At 36.7% G+C, this 16,822-nt stretch overlaps 1 protein-coding gene across 3 annotated transcripts; it reads left to right on the top strand.

Moving 5' to 3' along the window:
* The first annotated feature begins 5,170 nt into the window (after positions 1 to 5,170).
* LOC105054344 (uncharacterized) lies at positions 5,171 to 13,421 on the top strand. Of its 3 annotated transcripts, none has more exons than XM_019853626.3 (5): positions 5,171 to 8,616; positions 8,744 to 8,875; positions 11,899 to 12,162; positions 12,269 to 12,464; positions 13,071 to 13,421. In XM_019853626.3, exon 1 carries the CDS (start codon positions 5,436 to 5,438, stop codon positions 8,514 to 8,516), a length of 3,081 nt encoding a protein of 1,026 aa, XP_019709185.1. In that variant the 5' UTR covers positions 5,171 to 5,435; the 3' UTR covers positions 8,517 to 8,616; positions 8,744 to 8,875; positions 11,899 to 12,162; positions 12,269 to 12,464; positions 13,071 to 13,421. The 3 variants fall into 3 exon arrangements, with proteins under 3 accessions (XP_019709185.1, XP_073102065.1, XP_019709184.1); XM_073245964.1 differs by having other exon boundaries at positions 5,172 to 8,616; positions 8,747 to 8,875; positions 12,274 to 12,464; XM_019853625.3 differs by having other exon boundaries at positions 5,172 to 8,616; positions 8,747 to 8,875.
* The last annotated feature ends 3,401 nt before the right edge of the window (positions 13,422 to 16,822 follow it).

Below are 16,822 nucleotides of genomic sequence, written 5' to 3'. Positions count from 1 at the left end.
TCAGAAATTCCTTATATCATTTACATGCAGCAAAGTTTTGGTGCAGTATTTCAACAGTTTATGCCAACAAAAAAATTAATGCAATTAACTCTCAACAATCTATCAACTCCCTGATCTTGATTGATTAAAAGGATTTCAACCAATTACAATATTGATCTCAACCAATCACAGGATTCTCCTTTCTGCTGACACAGTCATAAAAATCAAACTCGCTAAGTAGGTTTTCCTTATTAATAGGCCTGTAGTTAATTCAATTGTCTAACAAATGTTGTTTTGCTTGCTGAAACTACTATCATCTATATATGCATGCTAGGTAGTAGTTTTAACTATTAAGTAATTAGTCCCAAACGCTTGCCACCCATGGCGTGCCGGCTAACATGAATGCTTTTAATTGGCAAGCTTCCTTCTCAAAGGGAACACTAAACAAATTATTAATCCAATGAAGCAAAGTACCATGTATGCGATTAAACTATTCTTAGAGGTGAGTAGTTGCCACCACCATAAGTTTGAGTCAGAAAATGATGTCAATACCTTGCCATTATCGGCTGTTATAATGTTTCAACGCCTAGATTCTTCCCTCAAGAGGTAGTATCTTATCTTGAACCAGTCCACAATATATTCAAGTCTCAATGGAGCCATCAATTTCTTTTACAATAGATTTTCTTGCATAGGCTCATGATGAACATCCGATCCCTATCAGAAGACTTATAAGGAACAAAGTGGAGTAGATTTCTATACAACTCTCTACAATGGATAGGACTTTCAAGCTGTTCCCTCTTTTATTCAATCAATTGGGACCAGCAAGGCTTCAACCTGAAGACCAGAAACAGTCAACTCCTCTCTGACCCTTGAGTCCTCGTGTACCTAAAGCACTACTACTCCAGCTTAATGGGTTCATAATAGCGTTTTAATGTGTTGATTGTTGCTACTTTGAGCAGTGTGAAAGGTGAGGGGGTTGTGAAATATATGAAATCTCACCTAAATATAATAATGAGATAGGGTATGATTGAGTTTGGTTTATATGTCCCTTTCAAAATAGTTGTGCCTATTATAGCAATGGAGTATAGTTAAACACCACGATAAAGGAGAACAAGGAGTGGGATATGAAATGATTAAGATCATCTACTCATAAGGAATATCCACACATACCTCCCTCCATTTATTAAAAGAGATATTATTGGCTCATGGTAATGAAGCATCACAAAATTTGCAGTAATCTATGCATACAGTAAGGCTTTAGTAAGATGTATCACATGTTTGTAGTACCATTCGAAATGAATCCAACATGATTAATTTCTTGATGCTAAGGAGCATGCTTCGGTGTGGATCCAATAGAGTGGGTCTCGGTCAACTTGGTATTTCTAAGTATCAAGTCTAATAATCAAAGGACTAGTCCTTCAATTTTGTCTTCATGTTTAATAAACTTATTCACTACGATCTCACCATAATATGCGACCTCCAAAAGATAAAAATAATGTAAATTGAGTAAAAATTAAAACAAGAAGACAGACATTTGATGGCGAGCAATTTTAATTTAACACTGTTACTTCTTTAGTGCGATTCCTACCTTAGAAGGGAAGCACATAAGATGCCAATATAAAGATTAGTGTTACAAATTTCCTTGAAAATAGGATGGTTTACAAAAATACAATGCAAGCCAGGTTCTTGATCTTTCCCTTTATTGATGGAGAGTATTATACAATTTTTCTGCAAAATAAATGTTTAGCTAGACTTAAATAATATCTGCTTCAAGACTCTCTTTCAATAAAATATCCTTCGAAATGAAAAGCCAGGTATTATACAATGTTACCTAACTTAAGTTTTGTAATTGATAAAGCTATGGTAGACTTCGAGTTGTATTTCAAACTCAGCATTAATTGCTACCTCTTTATGGCAGCTTGAGCAATGATAGCTCATAGTGAAGACAATGTAATTGTTTGGGATAACATATCGCGTTTGGTTAGTCATTAAATTTTTTTTTTATTTTTTAATTTTTAAAAAATAAAAATTAAAAAATAATATTTAATAATATTATGAAAAATAAAAGGCAAAAATCAAAATAATTATTTTACATGTAAAGCAAAAATTTTTTATTTTTCAAAACTTGCTTTTCTACTTTTTTTGCTTCCCCACGTCTAAAATGCCAAACCAAAAAATAAAGAGTCCGAACCATTCTTCCTCATCGAGCTCTTCACCTCTCCACCTCCTTCTCTCTTCCTTCTCAAATCTTTTTTTCTTATCGAGCTCTTCACCTGCCGTCTTCAAATGTTACTTTTTGTTTTATAGCAACGTAGTTATCAAACATATTTTTTATTTTTTTTTATTTTTATTCAATAATAAAAATCAAAAAAAATAAAAAATATTTTTTTAAAAATCAAAAATCAAAAACTATAACTAAACGCGTTCTAAATAATTTTGAATATAGCAATTTTTTAAGTACGAAGGTAGACCAACTTAGAGCACGAGCCAGTACATAAATCAGATGAAGAGGGAGGGATAAAAGAGAATGCAGGTAGTCACATAAGTGATTTTTTTTTATTTTTTTACTTCCTAATTAATTGCAATTGAACTTGCTCTGGTCTTCAAAAGTAGGGTATTGAAAAACAATATTTTCATGTTATTGGCTTTTAACTACCTAGGTCTTGCATCGTTGAAAATTACTTTCTTTTTTTTTAGCTAAAAATTGCATAAATTTTCACCCCAACAGCCTCATGATGCCAAAAATGCTCTCTTCATAACCTGAAAATTTAATGTATTGTTTTCTTCTGTATCAATTTTTTCTCATAAATGAGATTATAATATTGACTTGCTCATTTGGTCTCGCATATTAATGCATATGTGATATGTACAAACAACCAAGAACCGTAGAACATGATATCTCTTAATTCCAACTCCGGACACAATTCTAGTGATTGTTTCATGTACTCAACCAATGGTGCCTTTTCAAGCTAGCCTCTGCACATGTAAATTTAATATATGACAATTTTAATATAGCCTTCCAAATAAAAATATTATATTTCACAAAATTTGATACAAGATATTCCATAGGTTATTCATGTTGAACTCCCTACTCAGTAATGAGTCAAAAATTAGCACTCTACCGAATGTTCCCGTAGAATTCTTTTGCCATCATGCCATTATCAGCATTAAGTTTAAATTAGAGCATGAATACATCATAGCGTCGGTTCATAAACAAATCATCATACTTCCTCTTAACTGAACCTATAGTTGAAGTTATGCAATACATTTTTCTTTTTTGGTAAATTAGATAAATTAAATCATTCAAACATAAATATATCTCTAGAAATTATAAAATAAAATATTTAAAAATTGAGCAGGAAGATCTAAAGTGGAGATCAGTTATGCTTTCAAGTAACCCAAAAGAAAGAAAAGAAAAACGAAAAAACTTGTTGGCCAGTGATGGACCATTCCTGAAGTTAATTCGTTTCATTAATATAACCTTGGACAATACAATTTCCTGCCAAAAAATTTAGGAAAGAGACAAAGAAAAGTCCTGCCCAGAAATGGTACCTGTATGCAATCCTCTCCAATGTCAGACCATTTAAGAGCCCATGGTCTGGGCCCAAAGTGGGTTGCTTCACACCATTTGAAGCCTTCATCCGTCCATATGGGCCAAGCCTCTGGGCCAACACTGTGATGGAAAGAAACTCCTGTCACTTAAGGATAGCAACAAAATTCAAACCCATGGATATCCAATCCGACTCGATCCGATTGGATCAGATAGTCAACATGTTGACTGGATTTAGATCAGATTTGGATAAAATCTGAATGTTTAATTTTGGATTCGGATCGAGACTGGATAGTTATGCACCCAACCCGATATTCGATTCGAATCCGATCCAAACTATTTTAATATTTTAATATATATATATATATATATATATATATATATATATATATATATATATATATATATATTATCGATTATCACCTACTAGTTACTAAATTCTAACTTATTCAAAAAAAATATTTTAATCAAATAAAAATTAAAAAATATTCATGCAATCACAAGATATACCAACATGATTATTATTTTTTGTATATTTTAAATTTGAATTTGAATTTCAAACATCGATTATTGATAACAGGTTTAATTATTGTTTAGGTCTTTTTAGAACTTGAAATTTAGATGTATTTTTTTTTAAATTATGTTTATATTTTTATTTACTTCAGAGATGTTGGAACTAAGTATTGTTGTTGATTGTCTTGATCCATTAAATTTATATTATATTTAAATTTTATTAAAATTGAATATGAAACTAAGTATTGTTGAACAAGTGTCATTGAATTTTATTTGCTTAAGGCAGTTTAAATTTTATTTTTATTAAACATAAAACTAAGTGTTATTTAATTTTATTTGTTTAATGCATGTATGATTTGTGGAATGACAGTATGATTTTAAAATTGATAGAAATGAAAAAAAAATACTCAATATGACTCAAAAAGGTTCGGACTGAGTAAATCCGAATTACCTGATATCTGATTAAGATGGATTTGGGCAAAAAAAAATTCAGTTCCAATAGTGTTTGAGCCGGGTTTGGGTAGATTATTGGATATTTAGGTTTAGATTTGGGTAGTTAAAAATCCATCCCAAACCTGTCCAATGCCATCTCTACTGTCAGCCTCACAAACCTACCATTAGATCGCAAAACAAAAATTCTTAGTGCAGCATGGACGGTATAAAAAATCCGACGTGAAATGTACTACTTTGTCTAATCGGTTCATATAATCATCATTTTTTAATACACATTTAATATCTGTAGATTGATTTTTTCATTTAAAAATTTTACATGATGAAAATATTTTTTTTTTTAAAAAAAATTATGACATCTTGTAGCGTAATATAGTCCAAAATACCGTAACGTGGCCTAAGATATCATGAGAGAGATATTTTTGTTTAATTATTTTTTAAAATATATTTGTTTCCTACAGGTTGATTTGTTTTAAAAAATTTTAAATGGTCAAAAAATATAAAATATTATAATATTTTTAAAAAAATATTTTATTATATAAAATTTTTAAATAAAAAAATATATAAATATTAAATATGTATTAAAAAATAATATTTATAAATCAACCGAATGTGGTGGTACATCTATGCCGCCTGCAGTGCACAAAGAGCTTTGCGACCGCAAAATATTAGCTTCGAGATCTATACAAGGTTTCTGAGTGCTCGAGATTTGCGCGAGCCACCATCCAACAGTTGACAACGCAAAACAACATCACTCACTCTTTCGCGCGAAAGAAGCAACCCGAACTCATCGCCCGAAGGCCGCCTCCTCCCTCTTTATTTCTGGGGTTTTTGAGCCGCCAAACCTTCTCAAACGAAACTCTCGTTCTTTCCCGACTCTCGACCCCCGCCTCTCGGAGATGCTCCCCTCGCGAGGGACTCTCCCCCAAGCGGTCCCGCTCTAATGTTAGCATCCAAGGGACCCCGAATCCCATCCCCCTGTCTCCCCCATTTCCTCTCTGTTCGAACCAACCCCACCTCCTCCCGCGCCGCCGAGACCTCTTCTTCCCTCCCCGTCCCCGACTCCGACTACGAATCCCCTCCTCCCCCCGACGCTGCCTCCGCCCACTACTCCCTCTGCCTCTCCCTCCTGCACCGCCTCGACCGACGCGGCATGCCCGCCGCCGCCGCCGCCGTCGTCGACCGCCTCGTCGCCCATTTCCGGCTCCCCACCGCCGTCTGCGCCGTCGACCGCGCCGCCGCCCTCGGCCTCCGCCTCGACCACGGACGCCTCCTCCGTTCCCTCGTCGCCTCTGGCCAGCTGCTCAAGGCCGAGGCCCTCTTCTCCCATGCAACCAAACGTAACCCTCTGAACGATCCCTCAGTGCTCGATTCCATGACAGAATGCTACTGCAAGCTCGGGAATTTGGTTCAGGCGAAAGCGCATTTGAACCAATTGATAAAAATCGGATCTTTGCCGTCTATAAAGACGTATAATGCTTTGCTACATGCTCTTTGTTCGGAATTTAAGTACTTGGAGGCTCTGGACCTCTTCTTTCTAATGGCCGGGGCCGGTGTTCTCCCGCCATTCTCGGCTTTTAATCTTCTGATCCCTGGGTTGTGCTTGAAAGGGTACTTGGACGAGGCCCGCTACCTGTTTGATATAATGGCTGGCGTGGGCTTGCGCCCCACTGCCCGTTTGTTTAAATCGATGGTGTATGGGTTTTGCAAGGGGAACAGGGTCGTGGAGGCGGAACATTTGTGTAGAGTGATGGAGTCTCATGGTTTTTATTTGGACCGAGTAATGTGCACTGCACTTGTATACGGCTACTGTAAGGAAGGAAGGATGGAGTTGGCTCTGAATGTCTTTGAGAGAATGAGGGAGATGGGCAACCCTGGGCCTGATGTCTATGCCTACAACACAGTGATCTGTGGGTTGCTCAAGCTGGACTATATTGATTCAGCATGGGAGTTCTACAACCAGATGGTGGAGAGAGGCTTGAAACCTAATGTTGTGACCTACAATATGATGATTAGTTGGTACTGCAGGAACAACAGGGTGGATTGTGCACTGGAGCTTCTTCATGCCATTCGTAGGCATGGCTTAGCGCCAAATTTACAGTGCTACACAGTTGTGATTACCACTCTCTGCAAGGAAAACAGATTAGTAGAGGCTGAGCATTTGTTTGATAAGATGCTAAAGAGGGGGCTTCTTCCTGATCACAAGATGTTCGTTTCACTAATCAATAATCTTCCAGAGTGTCATGAGCCTGCTATAGTTGTCAAGATTCTGCAGGCTTTGGCAAAGGCAGATTGTAATTTTGATTTTTCAAAGTTATCTAGACCATTTGGTTCTTCTTCAAATGACGCATTGCAGCAGGATGCCGAGCTTCTATTTGATGAGATAATGAGAAGTAAGGTACTTCCTGTTGATGTTGTTTTCAATATCATGATAAGTGCTCTGTGCACAGAAGGAAAATTCAGTGTTGCTTGTCATTTGATGGACAAAATGGTTGGTTGTGGAAGCGAACCTTCAATCTCAACTTACAATTTTCTTGTTCGATATTTATGCAAAGAGAATCGGGTGGGGGATGCTAGATTACTCATTGACCTTATGCAGAGTAGGGGAGTAGCTCCTAATCTTGCTACTTATTCCATTATCATAAATGCTCACTGCAAGCATGGGGACATAGATTCGGCTTTTGGAGCCTTTAATCAAATGGCTGAGCAAGGCTTCAAGCCTACTGTTGCTATTTATGATTCAATAATAGGTAGTCTCTGCAGTGCAAAAAGGCTGAAGGAAGCCACATTAACATTCAACAGAATGCTTGAAGCAGGGGTCACACCAGATGAAGTTGTGTACACCACACTTCTTAATGGCTATTCTAAGATGGGAAGGGCAGTTGATGCGTGCCATCTTTTTGATGAGATGGTAGAGCATGGGTTCCAGCCCAGCTCCCATGCTTACAGTGCACTTGTTAATGGTCTAATTAAGAAAAACATGATCAGAAAGGCCTGCCACTATTTGGATAGGATGATGGAGGATGGATTTCTACCTGATACAGTTCCTTACACAATGCTAATCAATCAGTTCTTTAGGAAAGGTGCAGTTACCTTAGCACTGGATCTGGTTGATTTGATGGTTAGAAGTCGGATTGAACCTGACCTCACCACCTATGGATCATTGATTAGTGGGCTTTGTAGAAACATCTTGCACCAAGGTAGGACACCTCCTTTGTTAGCTCAAAAATTGAAGGAAGCAAGATATATGCTTTTCAGGTTGCTACCTGAAAAAAGTGCCATCCCTGCAAAGATGAACCCAAGGGTCCGTTTTAGATCTACTGAGAAAAATATTGAGCTTGCATTGAATGTAATGCAAGAGCTTGTAGATAGTGGGTTGATGCCAGACCTACATGTTTATAATGGGATGCTTAATGGACTTTGCAGAGCTAAGATGATGAAAGACGCTTATGCTCTTATACTATTAATGCAGCAAGATGGTGTTGTTCCCAACCAGGTGACTTATACAATTCTCATAAATGGCCATATCAGATTGGGTGAGATTGATCATGCTATCCAGTTATTTAACCAGATGAATGGGGACGGATATACCCCTGACAAGTTCTCTTACAACACACTAATAAAAGGTTTCTGTTTGGCTGGAAGAGTGATTGAGGCATTATCACTTTCTCAAATGATGCAGAAGAGAGGCCTATTTCCCAGCAAGGTTGCATTTGATAAATTAGTTAAATCCGCTTTTCTTGATCATTCCAATGATCTTGCTGTCCAGCTATTTGAGGAGATGCTTTCACATGGTTATGTGCCATGGTGCAGAAATTATAACAGATTGCTTTGGATGCTATTTGAGAATAACAAGTTGTGGGAGGCTTACAGAATTTTCAATATGATGCTACAAAAAGGAAAGACACCAAATCAAGAAACAAAGAGACATCTGTTAGAGGTGTGCTATAGGCAAGGACAAATCGACATGGCTCTTGAGATAGAGGAAAACATGCCCATTTATCACTATGATGGTTCATTTTAATATGCCTCATTTTCATTCAGCATCAAAAGTTGCTAGCATGGTGCATGAGGGTTTTGATTGGTCATTGGGGTGTATATTTCTTCAAGCACTCTTCTGAAAGGTAAATTTATTCTTTTTCTTACTTTCATGCTATATTATTTGTGCATATTTGGAAGTCTAGCTTGATCAAATTGATGTACGAAACTTCTGCATGTAGCTGCTAATTGTTATCTCATTTCCTTCTGAAGTAGGTTCATGTGAAGACACCATCTGCGCTCTAAGATGTTTGTATCATACAGTCAAATCAGCTAGCCTCCAACATCAAACAAATCTACGCCAAGTTTTGGATGGCCCTATACCTGTTAATAACATTTTAGAAGGTAAAAACTTCATGCTAATCACCCCACTGATGTTTGGTCATCTTAGAAAAGGACAGAGCATTTTTATTTCTTGCAAAAATATGGCAAAAGTGAAATATTCATCTTAATCCTATAAAGATTTAATGCATACCACCTAAAACATAAGCATGTTGGGCTAAAATGTTAAGATTTGATGTCAGAAAGGTGATCTTCAGTTTTTGGTCAGCAAAGTGGGCCTGCAAACGAAAGAGCTAGGGTTTTTGGTCCTTGGACTACCTGCTAGCTAGAACTGGGAGCCTTTTACTCAAATTCGGTCAATATCATTTAAGTTTCTGTTTTGCAGTTGTGACTTGTAAATTGTATTGCTTCTAAGAAAGAATTTGCTGAGGCATTTGAAACAGTGGAGTCCTTAAGCTGTTTAAGTACTTGGACATGTTTGTTTGAGCTCGGAAGTGTTTGGGCCTTTGGGACTATCTTTACTGCATTATAGAGACTTATCTTTACTGTATGCTAGTCTTCTAATATTTATTTTTAGTTCCGGGTTACGTATTTAATTGACAGCTATAAATAATTTCCATATAGGATTGACATTGATATGGCCAAAAAAATTGGAACCTGAGTTTGAAATAACTTTGAGAAAATGGTGACTGTCAACCCCCTTTTATTAAGAAATGCATCATCTTGGTAATGAGGTCGTCACTTAATACACATACATGATGCAAAAGCAATGTTGCCTCTTCAGATGTAAAAGTTTGGCCAGAAACACAAGGAATATAAGCACTTATGTTAGAGTAGTTGATGTACATAAATTTTCAATGATGCCTCTCTTCACAATGCTGGTGGATCATATGCTGTTTGCTAAGCAAGGTATGCCATACCATACCGAACTAAGTGGTATGAGGTGTACCATAGGTGTCGTTTTGATGCCAATATATGGTTATGGGGGACATACCGATACTCAGTAGCCAAACCAGTCCCTATATTAGGCATACCGACACAATAATAGAATGGCATGGTATGAGGCCCGGTACCGAGATGGCGTACCTTGCTGTTGAGGATGAAGTAACTCATATATCATCATTTAGGACTTCATGAAGAAGCTCAAGAGAGGTTATAAAATGCAATAGAAACATCCTACCAAGATTATCATGATAGACAAAACAAGAAGACATTCAATGTGTATGGAAACTTCATGAAACTTCATGTTTCAACTTGAATACCACTCTTGCGGTCCAATGAGAGAGTAAGGTGTGGAGATACAGGCATCATTTGACATCTTTGTGGTCAATGAAGCACATACTCCAAGCAATGGTATGCCCAATCTAGATAGAATATGATGATGTATATGCACATTATATGTCCCTCTTCTAACTCATGATTTGTCATACAAAAGCATTTTCTTGAGGATGAAGTATGTATGTTTTGTGGTGTGGGGGAAAAAATCACAAATTTACAAAATGCATATAACACTGATAAGAATACAAACAAAATGTAAGACCATTTAATTTCCATGTTAATTTCATAGCTACATTATTTTAGGCTTGATTTTAAAAGATGACCAGTCGTTCTTGTCAAGGTCTATGTGCACTATCACTTTTTCCCAAATCTTTTCTTACGATATGTATCTTTGTTATGTTATCTTCTAAATCTTTTCCTGCAGTATACATCTATATTAACTTAGTTCTTTCTCTACTCTTTACCGAACTTAAGCACAAATTAGAGCCTCTGTTATGGTTAAACCCTCAGATTGTTGTAGCCATTAACATCTTAGTTGGTTCTCTAGGATGAGAAGACACCTTAAAATATATTTACCTGCATAACCAACGGTAAATGAGTTAATTATCATTAAGATGATCTGTTTACCTGTAGAAATATTCTTGAGGAAGACTTTTGGAAGGATCAGGGACCCGACATCAAATATTGTTTTTTTAATGTAAAAAAGGATTACTAGTATGCCATGTCAGGAAACGACCAAGTATGCCTTTATGTACTTTCTGGCTTTGACCATGAATTGTGATTCATATGCTTTTTTCCAGCCTTGTGGCCAAGTAATTCTGGAAAGTGATGCCAAGAAGGCAGGAACCTAGTTTAGTGTGTAGGCCCCCATTCGACATACTTCTAACCCATTGCCAAAATTACCTTTTATTTTTTTTCCTCCTCTAGTGTATATTCCTCATCTTTCCCAAACTATTAATTGGTTGTGGTGGCTTTCACATGCATGGTCATGCTCCTTCATTGATTAAGGATTCAGAATCTCAAGGATTTCCAATATATAATAATGCAATGCTGTAGTTAGACTGTAATCATATATTCGTTTATGGACATACTATATTAGAATGTAATAGACACTGAGGAACTCTAGTTACTCTACTGACAATTAGATCTTGTTGATTGTGTAAATGTGGGACTGCCAGGAGATATACTTTCTTTTATGTTGTTTCATCTCTTAGATATCATATTGCTTCTTCTCATTATTGTTTACTATACAATTTTATTCACCCTTTGCAGGAAAAGGGTTGGTTGAGCTCAATATTTAATACATGCATCTTGCTCTTGAGAAAGAATGACCAGCAATAGCAGTAACAGGAGAAACTCTGGATTTATTGTTAACTGTATATGTCTAAACAAAGAGTTGCCATGGTTTTCTGGTGCCTGTTCGGTTATTGCATGAAACAAAACATCCTCAAGATAAGCAAGCAGATTAAGATTCTTCATTTTAAGATGGCTTTGTCTTTAAAGTTCGGCACTGCAAAATGATATTCTGTTTGACATGGAAAGATACTCTCATGAAACCTCTAGTACTTTATCATCAAATAGATAATATCTGTGTTTAAATTATTATTCCTTTATTATTTGATATCAATTGTATGTGTTCATATTTTTTGTTATTCAGGCAGTTGACTTTTGTATATTCTTATTTCTAATTTGTTATATTTCCATAGCATTCTCTGTGGCTCAAGATTAACCAATTCTCTGACTAATTTCTACAAGTGGAATTTGAAATTGATCTCATGTAGCATTTCTTTGTTGACAAATCTGTTCAGGCAACAACAAGAATTGGGGCGTTCTGAATAGTCATTGGTGCTTTAATCCAAGCCCCTGGCTTGGAAAAAGAGACGAGAAGTTGGAACACGGAGAGCATCAGGGAAAGGGTTCATGCAGAATGCAGGCAGAATTGGACATCAGAACCTTTCTAACATGTGGTGTCATATTGACAGCTTAATTAAGGATGGTCGTCAAGTTTGGTTACCTGGTAAAAGAATCCACAAAAGCAGACAGTTGACCCGTAAGCTAATGCAATGTCTCAGGTTTGCCTATGCATCCATCAACAGTTATTTAGATCAAATTTAGCATACCAATGAGAAACAATATAATTGTATTTAATTTATCTGTTCTTTCTTTGTTTATTACTAGGTCAGGTTCTATTCAATGGCTTATCCAAGTGCACACAAGACCAAGTGCCATTTGACCGATGAAAGCACGACCATGTGGATACGGACCCGTACATTAAAGGATCCCCCTTTGGTGGTTGAAATCCTTCTAATAATTTGATGGTTATTTTTTCTAATAATGCACTGCATCCTATATGGCGGACGATCCTCTGGACATGGTGAGTTAGCTTGCTACGGTTGGCTGATCTTTTGACTAACTGGCCCATGTACTTGTTGCTACTCTTAGGCAAACAATATAATGCCCAGGTTTGACAACCAGTTGTTCCCTTGTCCCTCAAAAATTAACAAAATTATTTCTTTTTCTGTTCTCCTGTTCGTTGGCTGTTGCTTTTCTCTCTAGTTGGCTGCATCTGTCTGCAGATATTTCAATCCTTAACAAATGAAATTCTGGTTCTTATTTCACTAAACTTTACTCCATCCATCTATTTCTGCTCGCTGGTAATTTTCTGCCTGTCATTTTGCCCAACTTTGATTCAGCCTTCATGTTTGATTTGTGACGTTCAAGAATTTTGAAAATTGTTAGCAGAGGGGACCAATTTATCTTACTCGGCTGGTCCTCTTAACTTTTTTTTCACATGGGCATTGTAGGAATCTGTTTGACGTTATTAGCAAAGAAACAGTTGATCCTAAAATTAAATTTACAAATAATTTATTAAAAATAATTCTTTTAAAAAATATACGAGGAGTTGTGTTATCACTCATCCCCATCTCAATTGCGCCCTTTTCTTTTATTTTTAAAGACACTATCTAGTCTATCTTCACAGGTGGCGGCAGGTACACCCGTACGAAGAAAGCAACTCCAGCGACTTTGGTGGAGAGAAAATAATCAAAGGAAAGAGCCAGGGCGGAGGACGTCGTTACCCGATTTTTTTTTCAAGCGGTCGGTGATAGACTCCATTGTTTCTGCTATAGGATTCGGCCCTACATCAGTTGCTCTGCCTTAATTGAGGGGTCTGCTAGTGCTTACACTTCCAGATAATAACCAATTCCCGTTCTTTCTTGTCGTTATGAGGCAAGATAGAGTCGTTAGGTACCTTACCGTCATGGAGGCTGCATTAAAATCCATTAAGAGTTTGTCAAACATTTGAAGAGTAGGCATTACGTTTCTTAGACCATTCAAAGTGCTTGCTATTTGCTGTTTGGGCTTATTTTAACCATTCTGACGCGTGTAGAATTTTTTTTCTTTGTTCCCACGTAATTGTTTCTATGTTAATCCACTTGGTGCACCAACTTGGGTGGATGGCAAGTAACAATTTTTTTTTCCCAGCAGCCTCCCTTAAGCCCAGGATCTCAAGGTAAAAATCGTACTTTTGGGGCACAACATGACAAAGTTGGATTGTCGTCGCTGTCGGTGCCAGGACCTTAATATCCGTGATTCATTTAAGACACCGAGAAATTTTTTTATGACCGTGAAGGTGGTGGGTTTTATTTCAGGTTAACTTTTTCCTCCATAAACAAGACGTAGACGTTGTTAGACACCCGGAGTACTTTTCGTTATATTTTGTTGGATCATTTGAAGTGCTTGATTTAAGTTTCGTTCGTTGTAACTATCTCCAATTTAATCTACTTGTCCAAATTGGTGAACCAACTTGGATGCCGATTGCCTAACCCTTTTTTTCTCCTCCGGAGGATCTCTGACATTCATCAAAATTGGCACATGAGGGAGATATCATGTAAGGTATAGTAATATCTGAGAGACAACATGGCAAAGTTGTGGGGGTGCCAATAATGTTAAATCCCAACATTTGTCAATATTGAAGTGGAATTTTTGTGGTGGAGGTGACGGTGGCTGTTCTTGTAGCAAATTTTAGCAAACATACTCAATTGCATATGATTTGCAAGTGCCATGAACATTTCTGATCCTGATTTGCTATATATATATATATATATATATATATATATTTCTGCGTGGAGATATTGGACAACCCCCAAAGCTGACGACAACTGTATCTGCTCTGTTGAGATAAAAAGAGGATACAATAACTCTATCACGTATAAAGCAATAAGAAAGAAAAACAGATTGACGTATAAAAGGTGGGATGTGGGAAGACTATTTTAGGATGTCTCATTCCCATCTAGCCTAAAGATGTGGGAAGACTATTTTAGGATGTCTCTTTCTAAAGTCTATACCTAAAGATTTAACAAACAAAATTGTTTGTTCCGACAGCCATCAAAGCTGAAATCAGGGTCAGGCAAAGCAGTAGGTTTGGCATGGAAATATGATTTTTTTGTTATATGAGCCAAGACTGGAGAGAGGTCCATTAAAATATATTATCTAGATTTGAAAATAAATTAAAAATGATAATTTTAGCTGATCCACTGAATATTTGATCTAATCCGAATGGAATAGAATTTATCTGATTCGATTAGGATCCAGAACAGACACAGGTTTTAAAAAAATTATATCTAAAGCAAATTCCTATTGAATATAGATAATAGTATGTTCTATTCTAATTCCGATCTGATATAATATTAATCTATTTTTTTTAAAAAATATAATTATTTTAAAATATTTAGATGATAAATTTCTTATCTAATTTGATCTAATCTCATCAAACTCCTTTTATATATCTGACCTCATTTTTCTTATCTATCCGACCCGACTTGATTCACACTTCTATCTGACTCGATTCGAAGTGGGTATAGGACAAATATGTATATGAGATCTTTAAATACCGGATAAGTATGGATATTGAGCAACTCAATTCATATCTGACCTGATACCATCCCTAAAACGAAGCATCCAAAAGTTGCATCCAGAACCTTCTATTCTTTTAGTAAAAGGGTATTACCACTGCCACAATATCCTTGTATGCATATGAAAATAATAATTATTATTTATATAAATTTATATAAATCAAAAATATCACAAAAAGGCAACTGCTACTATATATAATTTTAATTAAAAATAGTGGATGATAATGAAATGATAACAAGAAATAAAACACGCCACGCCACTCGACCATCTATTATATTTCTGCCCATCTTGGGCTGTTTAAATGGAGTTCCTGTCATTTCCAACCAACAGCCTCTTCAACTCTATCAACCACATCATCCATTATCCACCTGAAGTTTGGCGAGAGTTGAATGACAGACCTACATCTACCGGGTTCACCTAATCTCGATACATCCGAATCCAGTGATGGCAACCTTCCACCAGTTCCCATTTTTACATGCTTGAATCCTTTACCATCAATTCCAGAATTATCAAAAGTCCACAGCGTGAACTACTCATTGTTTTTTCTCACGTACGAAGGTCCCACTTTCGATTGATTGTGTTAGCACCAGTCGAGCATTACACGATTCTTCTTCACGTTCGCTTCCTGTCGCGTTACGGAATTGTACGGTGTTCTTGACGAGTTGGACATTCATTTAAATCAACTTTAAAATACGCCGTAACTTTATTCCAATCAGACGACGTTTGAAATAGTAACTACTGGTTGCATTGAAATGATTACTACTTTTACGCAATTGGCGTTTGACATTTGGGCTGCTTTTTTTGAACATAACAGGATCTCTCTCTCTCTCTCTCTCTCTCTGGACCTGTTGATCTCCGGATTTTTTTTTATTTTTTTTTATTTTTTTTTATTTTTTTTTTTTAAAAATATCTCATTCGAAATTTATTTCTAAAATTACTATCCATGCATGAAGTGACGATTTCACGGCCACCTAAATCTGCTTCAAGCCCAGCTGGTCGAATGATGTGGATAGAATTGAAATCGCCATTTAGACCTTTGATTCCAATAAAATCGTCATTTGGACCGACAATTTCACTGAAATCGTCGTCTGGGGTAGCGATTTTCTTGAAATTGCTGTCTGAAGATGCAATTTCACTGAACTAGCGGGCCCGATCTGCAAGTTTCCTTCTCTCCTCCACACTGGGTGCACAGAGGGTGGTGCAGGTGGCCAAGGGGCAGCATGAGCAATCAACTGGCAGTGCGGGTGGCTAAAGGGCGATGCGGGGCCCTGAAGTGTGGGGTGCGGGGAACCGGTGGGGTAGGTGAGGGTGGCAGCGCAGGTGGGTGAGGGCGATGATGGATGTGGCCGCGAAGGGCACCAAGTACGGGTTTGCTGGGGGGTAGGGGGCGGTGCAGAGGGTGGCATGGACAGCCGAGGGGCCCAGGAGGTGGTGCAGGAGATGTGACGGGTGGGATGCCGAGGGAGGTAGCCGGGGGTTAGGGGAGTATAGGGTGTGGGAGAAGGAGAAAGAAGAAAAAAATAAATAATAATAATAAATTATTAAAAAATATTTAAATATAAAAAATATTTTGTAATAAAAAAATAGATTTTTAAAATAATGATAAAATATTATTTTTAAAAAAAAATTAAAAAAATAAATATAAAATATTAATATTAAAAGATAATTTTGAAAAATACGTGGAAGGAAGAAAGAAGGAAGATTTTTAAAAAATAATAAAATTTTATTTTAAAATTGCCTAACCAAAAGAGTGGACGAGAAGAAAGAATTTTTTTTTAAAATATTATTTTGAAAATAAATATTATTTTTAACATAAAA

The sequence above is a fragment of the Elaeis guineensis genome, chromosome 11 (genome assembly GCF_000442705.2).
Source record: "Elaeis guineensis isolate ETL-2024a chromosome 11, EG11, whole genome shotgun sequence".
Classification (NCBI taxonomy): domain Eukaryota; kingdom Viridiplantae; phylum Streptophyta; class Magnoliopsida; order Arecales; family Arecaceae; genus Elaeis; species Elaeis guineensis.
The sequence above is the reverse complement of the archived record's forward strand: the minus strand, read 5'-3'. Positions and strand labels throughout refer to the sequence as shown.